This window comes from Acipenser ruthenus, chromosome 7 (assembly GCF_902713425.1).
Source record: "Acipenser ruthenus chromosome 7, fAciRut3.2 maternal haplotype, whole genome shotgun sequence".
NCBI lineage: Eukaryota > Metazoa > Chordata > Actinopteri > Acipenseriformes > Acipenseridae > Acipenser > Acipenser ruthenus.
In genome coordinates this window covers 56,841,845-56,857,097 of record NC_081195.1, presented here as the reverse complement: position 1 = coordinate 56,857,097, position 15,253 = coordinate 56,841,845, and the positions used below count along the sequence as shown (strand labels likewise).

The window sequence follows — 15,253 nt, the reverse complement described above, 5'->3', positions numbered from 1 at the left end:
GCACAGCAGATGAAACAAGAAATTATATTTAACATTTCTGGGCAATGAATGATATTTTATCAGGAAAGAACCCACTGAGTGATTGGAATCAGATTGTGTTTAATAATTGAAACAGACTGTAGGATTTTGTATTATTATTATTATTATTATTATTATTATTATTATTATTATTATTATTATTATTATTGCATAAACAATGGGACTTTTTTGTATTTCATAATTTGCTATTTTGTAAGGTTTGTTGTTGTATAAGTTGTACATTACTGAAATGTATGGTTTCAACTATGAACATCTGATGGTGCCAAACATCTATTTTATAGTTAAATATAAAGGGAAATTGACAGAGGGTGGCTCTTTTAAAAGATCTATTGTTGGATTTTGTTTTAGCTGCTGACTGCTTGCAATTTTATTTTTTATTGTTTTGTTTTTTTCAAGTGGTGGGAAATAAAATTTTAAAAAAACACATGCTTATTTAATTAGCTCCTAGTAACAGTAACAGTAGTGTTTTCTTTATTACCCTTAGCCTACAATAGCAGATATTTTAAACATTGGCTGGTGGGCTTCTGCAGCTGCATGGTAAGTCATGTTATTTTATTTTTTTCAGTATTCCAAAACATGGGGGGGGCGGGGGTTGATGGGGTAGTTTGCTTCTGTGCTATGGGGGGAAGGTTCTTAATTCTCATGTCTCTACATGTTGATTTACAGTTTAAGTGTCCTTTATGAAAAGTAAGAACTAAATCAACAATAGAAAAAACTAAAAATGCTGCAAAAAAGGATAATGGTATTAAAGACAATTTCATTTTTGTGTTGCAGGTCAATATTGCAGCAGTTATTTTTAAGCCTTACTTTCCCAAATTTTCTAGAAGCAGGTGAGTTGGAATGTATTTCATTATTCATTAAACTTTAACTTACACTGCATTTAACTGTCCTTTTACCTACCAGTAACAGGAATCCATGACTTCCATGTGCTAACCACTGCACCATGTGGGTGGTAAACAATTATGTATGTGCAAGCATTGTATTGTTTGAAAGGTTCCGCATTGCTCCTGAGCAAGAAACTTTTTTAAAAAATAAACTTGCAAAGATAATAAGTGTTTAATGTTATAGTGAAATCCAAGTTTTCTGAATGATCATAGTGATCACAATCGTGCCATTTTAATCAAGTTCACTGACATCTAAAAAGTCTTTCACTCTTTAAATAACATTTGCTGTGTCCTTTGGTGATGATGATGATGAAATTTTAAATACTGTACATTTTTTATGGCTATATAAACTTGCATACTTGAAGAGTGTCACTGACAAAGTGACATTGGGAATGGACCAAATTCTCAGCCCTGTTTTAACTAGTCAATACAGAAATAGTGTACATTAGTCTCACTTTTGACTATATTATTATTATTATTATTATTATTATTATTATTATTATTATTATTATTATTATTATTTATTTCTTAGCAGATGCCCTTATCCAGGGCGACCTACAATTGTTACAAGATATCACATTATTTTACATACAATTACCCATTTATACAGTTGGGTTTTTACTGGAGCAATCTAGGTAAAGTACCTTGCTCAAGGGTACAACAGCAGTGTCCCTGTGGCAATGTGCCCCGCCCCTGTGTGCTTATTATGTGTTGTATGTTGCGTGCGTGTGTTAATGTTGGTGTATAGATTGGTACACGGGATATAAACGGGTCTGTGTTTCACGTGTATTTAAAAAGTGTAGATTTGTATTTAGGCACGAGGAGAGCACAAATCACTTCACGTGCTGGTTAAATGTAATATGTGAGCACGGGGTTGCACAGAATTAATTCACGTGCTGGGATTCAAGTGAATAATTAATTAGTAATTGAATCCCAGCACAACAGTATATATAGATGCACATTTCTGTCACTCGGGGTTGGGTGTTCGAGAGTGGAGAACGGGTGAGAGAGAAGGAGAAATACGTTTAAATATCAATTGCTATTACGTGCTGGTAGGACCAGCACGATACTTGTTTATTTAAAACTCACCGTTTTTGTTTGTGTGTCTGTCCGTGCACTGTCTGTTTACTGTATAGTCCGTTTTGTTTGTCTCTTTATTTTGGCGTGAAGTGCCGTGTCCTGTGTTTTGTGTTTCAAACCTTTTATTTTCTGTTCTGTTTATTAAATGCTGAGCGCAATCACGCGCCCAGCTTCACCAAACCCCAAATCTCTGTCTGTTTATTTCCTGCATCTGGTCTGACGCCACCCACTCTGGCCGTCTTTGTGACACGTGGAAATACACGTGAAACACAGACCCGTTTATATCCCGTGTACCAATCTATACACCAACATTAACACACACACGCAACATACAACACATAATAAGCACACAGGGGCGGGGCACATTGCCACAGTCCCCCACTAGGGATTGAACCCACAACCCTCCGGTCAAGAGTCCAGTTTGGAGAGGTTCTTTCTGTTAGAATAGTCTCTCTATGAATACAATTTAGTTCATACTCTTGAATTTAACACAATGCAATACCTTCCCTTTTCAATTAGCTATGACAATTTTGACTTTCAGTGTATGATAGCAGACATAATTATCAATCACAGTGAACAACTGAGAGACCAGGCAATACCTACTGGCAAAGAACCTTTTTCTCTGGAATAATTGTTTCATATTGTCCTTAATAACACTATGTAACACAATTTTTGTTCCTGGGTAGTAAGTGTTATTTCCTAATTGCTTATGCCTCAAAAGTATAGAAAATGCCTATTATTCCCCACAAACTTTGCTTTTGTGACCAGGACAGTGATATTTTGAAATTTACCTATTTCCAATGAGAAAACGGGCGAATTTGTGTCTTTTCGTTCACATAAAGTCAGAAAAAAACAACATATGAATCCAAATTAACATGTATTTATACTAAAGTAATACAAAAATACTACAAAAGATTTAGAAGTGAGTAGTTTTTCGAGATTTACGATTATATTGTAAATCACTTTCACGAATCAGCCCCCAAATGTAGTCTCCCATCATGTTCTCGTTATACTGTCCTTGGTAGCGGCGTTCAAAGTCCAGTATATCCTGGTGGAAGCGCTCGCCTTGCTCCTCCGAGTACGCTCCCATGTTCTTCTTGAATTTATCAAAATGAGCATCAAGGATATGGACTTTGAGGGACATCCTACAGCCCATTGTGCCGTAGTTCTTCACCAGAGTCTCAACCAGCTCCACATAGTTTTCGGCCTTGTGATTGCCCAGGAAGCCCCGAACCACTGCAACAAAGCTGTTCCAAGCCGCTTTCTCCTTACTAGTGAGCTTCTTGGGGAATTCATTGCACTCCAGGATCTTCTTCATCTGTGGTCCGACGAAGACACCGGCTTTGACCTTTGCCTCAGACAGCTTAGGGAAGAAGTCTTGAAGGTACTTGAAGGCTGCCGACTCCTTATCTAGAGCTCTGACAAATTGTTTCATAAGGCCCAATTTGATGTGCAGTGGTGGCATCAGCACCTTCCGGGGGTTGACTTGACGTTGTTCCTCCCCACAGAGAACTCGGTCCGCTTGGAAGGGTCCACCATGCAGAAGTAGCAGTTGCTTGAGTGGTCAGTGGGTTCCCGCCAAATTCTTGGGATAGCGAACTTCTTGGCTCTCTTTTCCCCTCTGTACCATCCTACAAAAATACATTTATTTCACCCATGACTAATGTGTAAGAGATTCTCGCAACATTTTTCATATATGATATATTTTTTCAATAACATTGAAAATTGTAAAACATTTTAAAATTAAAAACTTTTACAATTTTAAAAATTAACAAATTTTATAACATAAAATTCCGAGCAACAATTGTCCATCTTACCTTCCAGAGTTTTTTTGCAGTGCTCGCAGGTGAAATGAGGTGCCCAGGGTTTGTCTTGATCCCCGACAGGCATGCCGAAATATGCCTTGTAGGCCTCACACATCTTAGCAGATGCTTCCACGGAGTACTTTTTCGCTCTTGTCTTGATAAATTGGCCACAGACATAGCAAAATGCGTCTGCCGGATGCTTGCAGCCTCTTGATGCCATCTCAGAAAAATGCAGATATGTATCCACTTAGGCAGCTGGAACTAAACTGAACTGGTGGGCTTAAGGCCCCTGTATTTATACTACTATTTATATTACTGGAAAGTTCTAGAAGTTACTCCAAGTTTACTCAGCACTGAATCTATCTGGAATGTTCTGGAAAATAGGTAAATTTCAAAATATCACTGTCCTGGTCACAAAAGCAAAGTTTGTAGGGAATAATAGCCATTTTCTATACTTTTGAGGCATAAGCAATTAGGAAATAACACTTACTACCCAGGAACCAAAAAAATATATATATTTGTTACACGGTGTAATCAGTCGTATCTCTTTTCATTTCGAACAGCTGACATTGAAGAAGAGATAGCAGCTCTGTCAAAGAAAAGCTGTATTACCGAGCAGACTCAATATTTCTTTTCCAATAATGTGAAATCATTTGATGGGGTCCTAGACTGTGGAAACTGTTCCAGGTAGATTTTATTGTGCAAGTTTGTATATACAGTAATTTGTGAATAGTGAAGTACAACTATTGTAGTTCTTTGGAAAAATAGTGTTTCTACATGTCTGTAAGAATAAATACATTTTTGTTTCTTGGTTTATACCGATCAAATTGATGTGTTGTTCTCCCATAGTTAAAGTTTAACCAGACTGTCACAACTGAGGACCAACATGTTTTCTTTTGTTTCGACGCTTGTTATGTATTGCATTGCATAGCATAGCACTGAACTGTGAAAACAGAAAGAAAGAATATTCTGCATCTGCAGAATATTGCCTGTGTACTCATGGCTTTTTCTGTGTTTTGTCTATTTCATTGCCAAAACATATCCTTTATAAGCACTTTATATAGAACCACTAACATTGCAATATGAGCGTTCAAGGGCTGATACAATAGTATTCTCTAAGATTACTTTGGAAAGCATTATTTTTTAAGTATGGCTTTATTGTTTGAGTGTTTCTCTTTTTTTTTCAGAATATACCACGCAGAAAAGCTGGCAAACACAAACTTAGTATTTCTGATTGTTGACAGCAAAGTGACCTGTCTGGCCTGTGACTCAAAACCATTGATTCAAGCAGAACAGCCATGTATCCTTTTCCAGTGCTACATCCTGTACTGTACTGTATAGCAGAAGACACTTGGTTTGTGCAGTAAGACGGCTTGGGCCTACATTTTAAAATGTATTTTAACAGTTACTGTCTGTGAAATGGTGTTGTGTGACATAAAGAGGAAAATCAATGTATATGTATCCTGCGTATTGAAGCCATGGAATTAAAGCTTGTAGCATTTAGCATTCCAATGGTTACGTTTAAGAACTTCATAAGAATGTAATATTGTAAATATTTGATTTGGTACATTACACTGTTTATTATTAATAGTGAAATACTGTATGTTTCCTTAATTAAATATTTCAGCTGAAGGACCAAACCCTTGTGAGTTAGCTCAGAACCCTAGGCATAGGAAAGGACCTGAAGTCTGTTTTGACAATGATGACAATGTAAGTTGCAACAATATGAAAAAGTATACACATACCTTTTGTGGATAAGATATTTTCTTTTAAGAAATGGTATACTTCCAACTACATTTTATTTGCTTATTGAAGAAACTTGATTTAGTTATCGTTTTCACAGTACATGTGCTTTGGGCCATACTTTATTAATGTGCTATGATGAACTTAAATAATGGCTGCCTTTTTATCTGCCTTTTCTGTATAAAGTAATATATTGAGCTTTCACACAAAAAAGGTCATGATATAGGTTTAAGTACAAGAAAGTGAGCACCATGCTTCTTCATATAGGAGACATTTTGGAGCCTGTGAACATGAATTTGACAAGATTTAGCATGATAATCTCTAGATGCTTCTTGACCACAGACCGATTCTGGCTTCTGGCTTCTGCCTTTGCCTATCACCGTGAGCAATTGCATGATTGTGTCAGTGAGGGCTGCAGGGGTGATGTCAGACCAGGGAAATGAAACAATAACACGTGTACTACGGGGCAAAACTGCTGCCGCACTATATTTATTAAATTATAAAACAAAACAGTTTAACAAAACGAAAGGGCACATTGGCCAAACAAAACAAATACAAACACAAACACTAACTATATTTCTTTTATAAAAATGAGTACCTCGGTTTGCTTCTGGGTAGCATTCGCTCTCAATCTTAACTCTCTTTTTCTCCTCCAACACTCTGAGCCCGGAGTGGGTCTTTTCTACTGTGGCTGTAGCCTTAATTAAACAATGACTTTATTAAGGCTCCAGCCACATTCCCACAGGTTTTATCGGGATGGGGATTTAACCCCATCCACGCCAACTACACTTTATTATCTTTCACCTGTCTCAAATAATAAATAATAATGTCGGATGGCTTTCGTCCATCCTCACAAAAACACAATTTATATAATAATAATAATAATAATAATAATAATAATAATAATAATTGTCATACATAAATAAATAAAATACACAAGGGGTGGGCACCCCGTCACAATGATAAAGTTAACTTTCCACTGTAATAAGCTGCATGTGCAGTAAACCGTTTCATAATGCTCAATGGGTTAGTAAGACCAAATTTAGCATTACATAATAGCCTGTTTTTTTCAAATGTGTTGATCAGTAGATGATATCCCCCAACACTAAATTTAATACCAAATTATTCTGTATAAAACTAAATGGCTATTCATTTTTTCAAAGTACATAACAACTACATTATTCTGAGGAAACATTTTAACAATTTCACCTTAATCTTTTTGCATAATATTTAATCATTATAAAATTCCTGATATAAATTGAGGGCAAAGTACTACACCCTCCCTAAATCAATATTTTATCTTCTGAGGCTAAAGATAATTTGTTACGCATCTAATTTGTTAAAATTCTAATTAGCAAAATAAATGTATGATGGTGTATTCGTATACAAGTCTTTTTGTGTGAAAGCACAACACTTGCTCACTGGCTTGATGTGTTTGCATAGCAGTCTTTTACTTGTGGTCTTAGTTTTTTTGTAATGGTGTAAATCTTTTTTTTTAATTTTTTGTGATACTCACTCTGACTCTGTGCTCTAGGTGGATGCTCTCTCTCTCTCTTTCTGTCTCTTTCACATTAACTTTGCTAACTGCCAGCCAAAAAACTGCATGATTTCTCATCTTGTATGTCTTTTTTGTGTTTCTTTCCTCGTTTTCTACTCGCTACTTATGCCCGTTATTAATAGGATGAGCCTATATGCACAACAAGTCGTGCCTCTGCCATGGTGTCAACTCCTCTCTTCATTTTACTGCAAGTTTTCATGTGGTGTAAAGGGTCAGTTATTTTCTTTTCTTTTTTCTTTTTCTTTTTTAATTCAGGCTGGATAGGAGGTTTTATGTAACATGTAGGGGTAGATTTTCAAAGGCAACTAAGGACTTTAGACAGGTTTAACTCAGCTTTTTAGACGTTTGTACGGGGATCTAGTGTAAGAGCGATTTTCTAAAGGGTCTAAATTCCCACGTTCATGTCCTTAGATGCCCTGCCCCGTCTATCGGCGTCTAGTCGAGTTTTAGCTCATTACCCTATTTACGTGTGATTTTCAAACATTTAGACTCTGTCTAAGCAGTCATTTAGGCATCTAAAGTTAGACCTGCTCCAATGGCGTTTAGAGCACATCTAAGAAAAGGTGCCTGCTGCTGTCACTTGCAAGAACACAGTGGAAAGCAAGAACACAGTGGAAAGCTGAGAGTGGAAAGAGATGAGAGTTGACGAGAGGGAGACAGGTGTGTTGTAATGGTTGTAATGTTTGTGAACATTATTTACATTTATCTTAAACAAATATCGAGTCAGAATCATGTATAGTTCATCCCTTATGAAAAAAAATCTATAGTATTACTATACGATCCTATAGTGCCCTACAGTATTCCTATAATGTCTGAGCAATAACAGACATTCAAAAGGTTTTAAGTAAATTATCAAACAGTATTTATGTATTATTACGGGGTACAGCATACCAAAAAGTTTTCATTCAAATTAAGTTGCACTATAACACAAATTTATTTTCTCTGTCCCTTTTGCATGGGGGAAAAAAATACTGTACTTTCAACAGTGTTCCAATGCAAGGTCTGATGCTTTTTTTTAAATACATGGAGAGTATCATAAATGAAAAGGTGAGATATTTATCTAATAACAAAACAAAGTCGTCTCAATTAAGAGAGTCACTACTAAATGAAAAACAAATTCCATATTTATTTTGTTTTTCTGAGGCTGCATCTGGCTACCTTTTGAGCAGAGCATTCGCCTTTCTCACCTGACGCTTTTATTTTGACTGTAGTGGGTCTGTCAGCTCCCTTTCCTTCTACAGCGGGAGAGGCGGGCACTGCACTTTGATTTGCAGCATCTAAAACCTAGACAAAACGCATCACTTCCCATTGATCTGCATACATTGTAATATGCAACAGTAATTTACATAGACGGCTAGCTGACAAATGTCTAAATATTTGAAAATCACTCCCTTCTCTTGACGTCTAACTCCGATGCTAACCTATGAGAGAGGTTGGGCGTCGATGCCACGAATAGTAAACTTAGACGTCGACGAACGTCATTCATCCCAGTCATTTTCGAAAATCTCGACGAAAATGTAGTCGTCCAAGAAGACGTGTAACTTTGGACGTTTGACTAAAATTTAGTCACCTTTCAAAATCTACCCTGTATATACTAGCGCTAGTAATTTTGGTTTGCAGATAGTTTTGTCTTAAGTTTAGCAACAAACGGTACATATTAAAGGTAAATATATACAGCTGTTGATGAGATTTAGAATACTAACAAAACTAACGCAAGCACTGACATAGTTTGCATTGCTTTTGTTCTCAATTAATCTAAAAGTAACTTTTTAGTTTCATTCCTGCTTTTTCATAAACACATGTGTTTGTGATTTAATTGTTTATTTAAAATGTCAAATTTCTGAGGAGACTGAATGTGTGAGCCTTTGGGCTTGGTGCAGAAATAATATTTGAGAATGCCTAGTCATCGGTGGCAGTGGCCTTTTCTTTTTTGGTAATGTGCTTTCACATTTTAAACCAGGTAGGCAATATTTATGATCATATCTTAAGCATAGGCATTTAGACTTAGACTTTTTCCAATGCAAGGTATAATCTATACCATTGGTACTCAACTCTGGCCCTCGAGATCCAATCCAGTCCAGGTTTTTACTTTAAGCAGGTTCTCATGTAGTTAATTGAAGCTACTAAGAGACAATTAACTAATTAAGGACCTGGTTGGAATAAAGACCAGGACTGAAATGGATCTCGAGGGCCAGAGTTGAGTACCACTGGTCTATAAGATGCTGCATTCTAGTGTTACCTGATGTTTCTAAAAGTAAACAAGGACTAATGCAGATGTGTTCACTAGCTTGCAGCGGTGTACAGAATATCTGCTCTCTTGCCTATAGCAGGCTATATAACAGCTTCTAAATTGGCATGATGGGAATCCCTTATGACAGGACAGACCCAAATAAACGAAGTTACTACTTGAACTGAAGAATTAAAGTTGATTGGGAAGGTTTAGTATTAAATCATAAATCATGTGGCATACAGGATACTTCACTCTTAATTGTTATTAATATTGACCTTCTTACATCTTGGTGACAGGAGGATGATTCTGACTGTGGTGGGGTCTCTGGTTTGAGCCCATCACTGTGGTCCATGATTGGAATCCAACTTGTGCTGCTTTGGCTTCTAACTGGATCAAGACATTACCCGTCATGACCCCAGAAATAAAGGCCAAGCCCCTTTCTGCATACATTTCAAGATCCTGCCAAATTTTGTTTCCGAAATTTTATGTTGACAGGGGTTGATGAAAACAAAAGATAAAAATGACCCAGTAAGTAGAAGACTGATCATGTCCATACCCTGGAGTAATTTTGCCTGGGAAAGCCACTGACCTTTCAATGAAGAAGAACATTGAACGTTACTCCATCTGAAGCTGAATGCCCCCACAAAGGCAGAAGTATGGACTGTCTGATCTTTTGAAGGAAACTTTTGGGGAAAGCTACTTCATTTATGCTGTGGTTTCTCGGTGTGCTTCTTTTTCAAAATAAAAATAGTAGTATAATATATATTTTAAAAAAATCCAGACTTTTAAAAATGCATAAAGACTTAAAGTGCTGCCCCTAGTAACTGTTTTGTTAGTATTTTTGCTGAATGTTAATTTAGGGTTCTGAAGGCTAGCAATTGGTTACAAGCTATTGTAAAGTGTACAAATAAGCACAGCAGATTTCTCTTCTAAAATAAAAAGGAGCATAAACCCCATTTCAGAGAGTTTACAAACACAGACTAAGAGTGGTGATGGTTCCACACTTAAAGCAGCATCAGTGATGAATTAATGTATACTTTACCTGTTATGAAAAACAAACATAAAGTTCAAATACAAATAAACCCATAAGCAATGCATCAACATTTGGGGTAGATTTACTAAGATATGTTCTTGCAGAGACAGAGTTTATTTATTTATGAGTCATGTTTACTAAATGGTGTTTGCCTAAAATGTATTAAACAAGACAGTGTTGAGTGTATCTGCAACACTTTTCCAAAGACTGAAAAGCTCTCATGCATATGGTAATTTGGCACAACCCTTTCAAGATCACAAGCATTTGAATCCCAACTTATATTTCGATTGTAATTTTTTTTTTTAAATGTATATTTTTTACCAGCATTTTAACTTAAATATAATTCCTTCAAGTTTACTAATAAACAGTCAAGAATGTTCAACTGTTAAGGGGCTTCTTGTGGTTACAAATATAATTACAGTCAGCATTTCTGATCAGATAAATTGGTAAGGATTTGTATTTTTTTACAACACTGGAAATATGAATTCTAAATGGAAATATGCATTTTCTTCAATTTGGTGGGGGAGATAGTGAAGACTGAAATGCACATCTTGTATGGTGTCTTTCTTTTTATTGATAAGTTTTGCTTCCATAATGCAAATAATCTAGTCAATCTACCCCTTAATCTTGCAGTTCATTTCCTTGAAAACCTCAAACAACATATCAGATTTATTCTTTTAATTTATTTTTGCTTACCATTCTCTTCATAAACATTGTTATTGACAAACAGAATTGTATTTAGTTTTTTTGACGTGCACTTTTTGATTAGCTGGTGAGCCACTACTATAATTACAAAGCCTCTTTCTGCTTATGTTTTTTCAGGTCACCTAAGCAGTTAAGACTTTCTCATGTCTTGTTTATTCATGCCAAAGGGAATCAATCCACCGCCCATTCAATCATACTGTAACACATCCATTTAATTGCAATGTGATACATATACTTAGAGCTGACCAGAACCTTTTTATCATTCTAAAAGCTTGTGAATGAAAATGTATTTTTGTGTAAATGGCTTTTTGGTTACCAAGGGTACGTGTGCATGATGCTGCTGTTTGTTTATTTTTGATTTGTATCTATTCTGTTTGATTGTAGAGTGTTTTGTCTTGCAAAAGGCAACTGAGTGGTTAGTGTTGTGTGAAAATGGAACAGTACAATGTAACTCATTCAGTCCTAAACATCTGTTGTGTACCTGAATATATTGTGCTATAAACAGGCTAAAAGAAAACAATATTGTTGGTAAGATTTGCCCTTTATTTAATTTGATTGAATTTGGTGCACCATCATTTTTATATCAACTGCTTGTGTTCAGTGACTTAAATGATGTATATGAAAACCCTACTATTTGCAAAAAGTATTTATGACAATCTTTTTAAATTTCGATCAAATTATCATTTTTGGTCCTGTGTAACATTAGTTACTAGTTACTGAAAAAGTTATTGAAAAATGTTTCAAATTAAAATAAAAGGAATTTGTACAGTCACCCTTGCTCACCCTTTATAGCTGAACTCTAAATAAAAGCAAGTGATTATATATTGAAAAATATAACCCGCACTTTGCCATTGTTGATAGTACAGGATGCCCATTTTCATTTTGCCACCATACAATGCTTTTTTGTAATCGTTTTATCTCAACAAATAATTATGCTTTTACAAATTCAAATGTGTTTTTACTGATATTGCAACAGGTAGACACAAAACTGCAGCCAGTTAACAAAATTGTGATATCAAATATATAGGTGCATTAGCTACATAAAAGACACTTCAGTTGATCCAAACAGACAGTGAGTGGGACAATATTTAGATCTGCAACTCGTAGATCAAGGATGGTCAACTCCAATCCTGTAAGGCTATTCTACTCCAAATAATGAATCCAAATAACAACCATTCTAAACTATAGAGTCGCCATAAACTTTGATTTAATTAAGGCCTTTGAGACCTAGAAGGAGGTTTAATTAGTTCAGTTAGACAATTAAGAACATGGTTGGGTCAAATACCTGGTCTGGAAAGACTTGCCGATCCCTGGTTTAAATCAACTAAATATATAACCCATTATTTACTTCAACACAACCTTCCCAATCACAGAACTAAGTGATTGGAAATACACTTAGTAACTGTGTTAAAATGTTAACCGCTGTATAGGCTAGTTGTGTACTTCCAAATTCAAATTACTGCCAATGCAAGTTCCGTTGCGCTTATTCTAGAATCTTGAAAACTTAGAATTTTGAAACTCACTTTGAACTTTAAAATGTTGAATCCACATAAAAAAAGTATAGTAATTATGACGTTTTCTAAAGTATTCTTAAGTACATTGAATGTTCTTAAAATATAAGACTGTTACATATAATAATAATAATAATAATAATAATAATAATAATAATAATAATAATAATAATAATAATAATAATAATGATGATGATGAAGGGCTAGATTTTTCATCTGTCACAAATTGACTGAAAGTTATTACTATTATTATTGTTGTTATTATTATTGATGCCGTGTTCTAAGGAAAGATGTTTTCATTGGACTCACAGTTGTGTAAATCAATGTCCATGCATGAGAATGCCATCTTCAATGATAAATACCAGTAAAACTGAGACCCAAAACAGAAGTGTGTGATTTTTTTTTTTTTTTTTTATTGGAATAGGTGTTTTGTACACAATGTTTAAATGGTTAAAACAATTATTTATTTTAGGATGTTTCTTCAGCTGTGTAGGAAGAAAAGTAAACACTTTAAAAAAAAAATCAGTAAAACAATCAGTGGATGATGTCATGATTGTCAGAATAGAATGTTCATTCCAAGAGGTTCCAAAGTTCCCAGTTTGAAGATAAACTCACGTTCATTTTGTTTCAAGGAGGAGCATTTGTTCCATAGCACTGACTGATCCCACAGATGGTGATGTCTTCAGCAGTGTGATTAGCATTGTTGAAATGTCAGGCTACTGGACATGTCAAGGTGTTGATTTGAATGCTTCGTAAATGTTCCACAAAACGGTCTGCTAAATGCCTTTTAGTTTTCCCAATGTACAGTTTGTTGCATTTCTTGCAGATAATGCTGTATATGACTCCTCCAGAGGTGCATGTAAAAGGTTCATGGATGTTGAATGATGATTTTGCGCCTCTCATCTCAGTTTGGGTGATAATGTACCGGTATTTACAGGTAGTACATTGTGGTCTTTTGCATGGAATTGTGCCTTTTAAAAGTTCTCCAGAAGGACGAATCTCATCTGTGGATTACCTATTCTATATTAAATATATAAACCTCAAAATTACAAACATCACACTTCCAAACTGATTGGCCATCTATCACTTGAATCTAGAACCAGGGTTTACAAAGTGTTTGGTTTTTGTATTATTCCACATTTCAACAATATTCTGGTATCTTGCCCTATTAAAATATTCTTCATGAAGAAATTAAAGTTGGACCATGGTTCACCCATGGAATACCAGTTCTCAGCCATGCATCGTGACAGGTGATGCAAACTGACTGATTGACACACTTGGCTGCTTATTTAAATTATATTTCTGCATACAGTAGATCAAATAGAAGTCAGTCCTTTTCATTTGTTGTTTCACATGCATCAATAAACAATGGAAAGGACACCGTAAAAATATGCTAATGTTTTTTAGGCTTTCTAGAATAAATATTTTGGTCTTCCTTTTCCCAGAAATGATATATTGAAATAATCCATTAAATATGTATACATAGGGTATCAGTGGTCTATAGTCTGTAGGGGGTAATGCAAATATTATTTTGTTCATTGGCTGTTATAAAGAGTGTAATTCAAACTTTTAAAATACCTGTCCATTCCACCTCCCTGTACTGTAAGATGTTAGTCATTATATATATATATATATATATATATATATATATATATATATATATATATATATATATATATATATATTCACCATCATCATTTGCTTTTCTAAAAGTTAGTGTTAAGTGTCATACATTTTGAAACGTGTGGCACGGTGGCACATTATTTAAATCAGAGGTGGATTACATTTGCATTTTTCCCCCTTGCTGCATGGCGTTTTCATCAGTGGAAGGAAATGAGAAAATATTATGTATACTTCCATGTACTATTTCATTTGATGCCTTGTAACATAGTTCACATAATATGAAAGCCTTTGTTTTTTAAACTACCAAATCAGCACCACTGCCGTTTTTCTTAGAGACTATTTTATTTTTAGCCAGGTACCAGTACTGTAAAAAAAAAAAAAGGCACAATTTGTAAGTCAGTTGATTTAGAAACAGTGTAAAGTAATAGCTAATCACAACACTGATTTAATGTAAGTTTTTTCATGTTTTTCACTCAATATAGCTAAAATAACAATAAGAAGAAGAATCATCATAACTTGATATAATACTTTCTGCAAAGTGTTAAATAGAAACTATGATGATGAGTTTTTAACCAAACAAAAACATACCGAATAACAGAAAATAAGTAACTTATTCTTTTGATGGTACTATACTATATTTGTTTATTTTGTGGAAAAGCAAGACTTAAAAGCGCATGCTCTCGCTTTGGGAACAGCTATTTCAATGTGATTGGAAGTAAATGTGATGCTGTCAATGGTCTCTGTGCAGATGGTCTGGATCATGCTTTTTTTCTGGACTGTTTTCTTGGGATTGCTTGATGTGTGTTTTATCTGAAGGCCCCTTAACTGTAATTAGCAGCACTCTAACAAGCCTCTCTTTCAATCTGCCTTGATTGTGCTTTATTATATTACAGTTCTGTGGAACTTGACAAGCCTGGAATACATTGTGTATACATTTGTATAATAATGTTATTAAAACAAAACAAAAAATGTCTATAATCTTAGAAATGTTGTCTTAATTCTAGTGCAAATACAGTATATTCGGAATAAAAGTTTATCATTA

General features: G+C 35.0%; 1 protein-coding gene across 14 annotated transcripts in view; it reads left to right on the top strand.

Annotated features, from left to right (window-relative positions):
• The window catches only part of LOC117415040 (voltage-dependent calcium channel subunit alpha-2/delta-1-like), a 159,413-nt gene extending 144,160 nt beyond the window's left edge, over positions 1–15,253 (top strand). For 7 of the 14 annotated variants that reach the window (XM_059027349.1, XM_059027347.1, XM_034024959.3 and 4 more), the window contains 7 exons: positions 524–576; positions 814–869; positions 4,372–4,495; positions 4,996–5,108; positions 5,436–5,518; positions 7,232–7,320; positions 9,636–15,253. In XM_059027349.1, coding sequence (XP_058883332.1) covers positions 524–576; positions 814–869; positions 4,372–4,495; positions 4,996–5,108; positions 5,436–5,518; positions 7,232–7,320; positions 9,636–9,672 — 555 coding nt within the window. In that variant the 3' untranslated portion in view covers positions 9,673–15,253. Of the gene's footprint in view, positions 1–523; positions 577–813; positions 870–4,371; positions 4,496–4,995; positions 5,109–5,435; positions 5,519–7,231; positions 7,321–9,635 lie in introns of those variants that run through there. The other 7 variants (XM_059027357.1, XM_059027355.1, XM_059027356.1 and 4 more) reach the window with 2 other exon arrangements.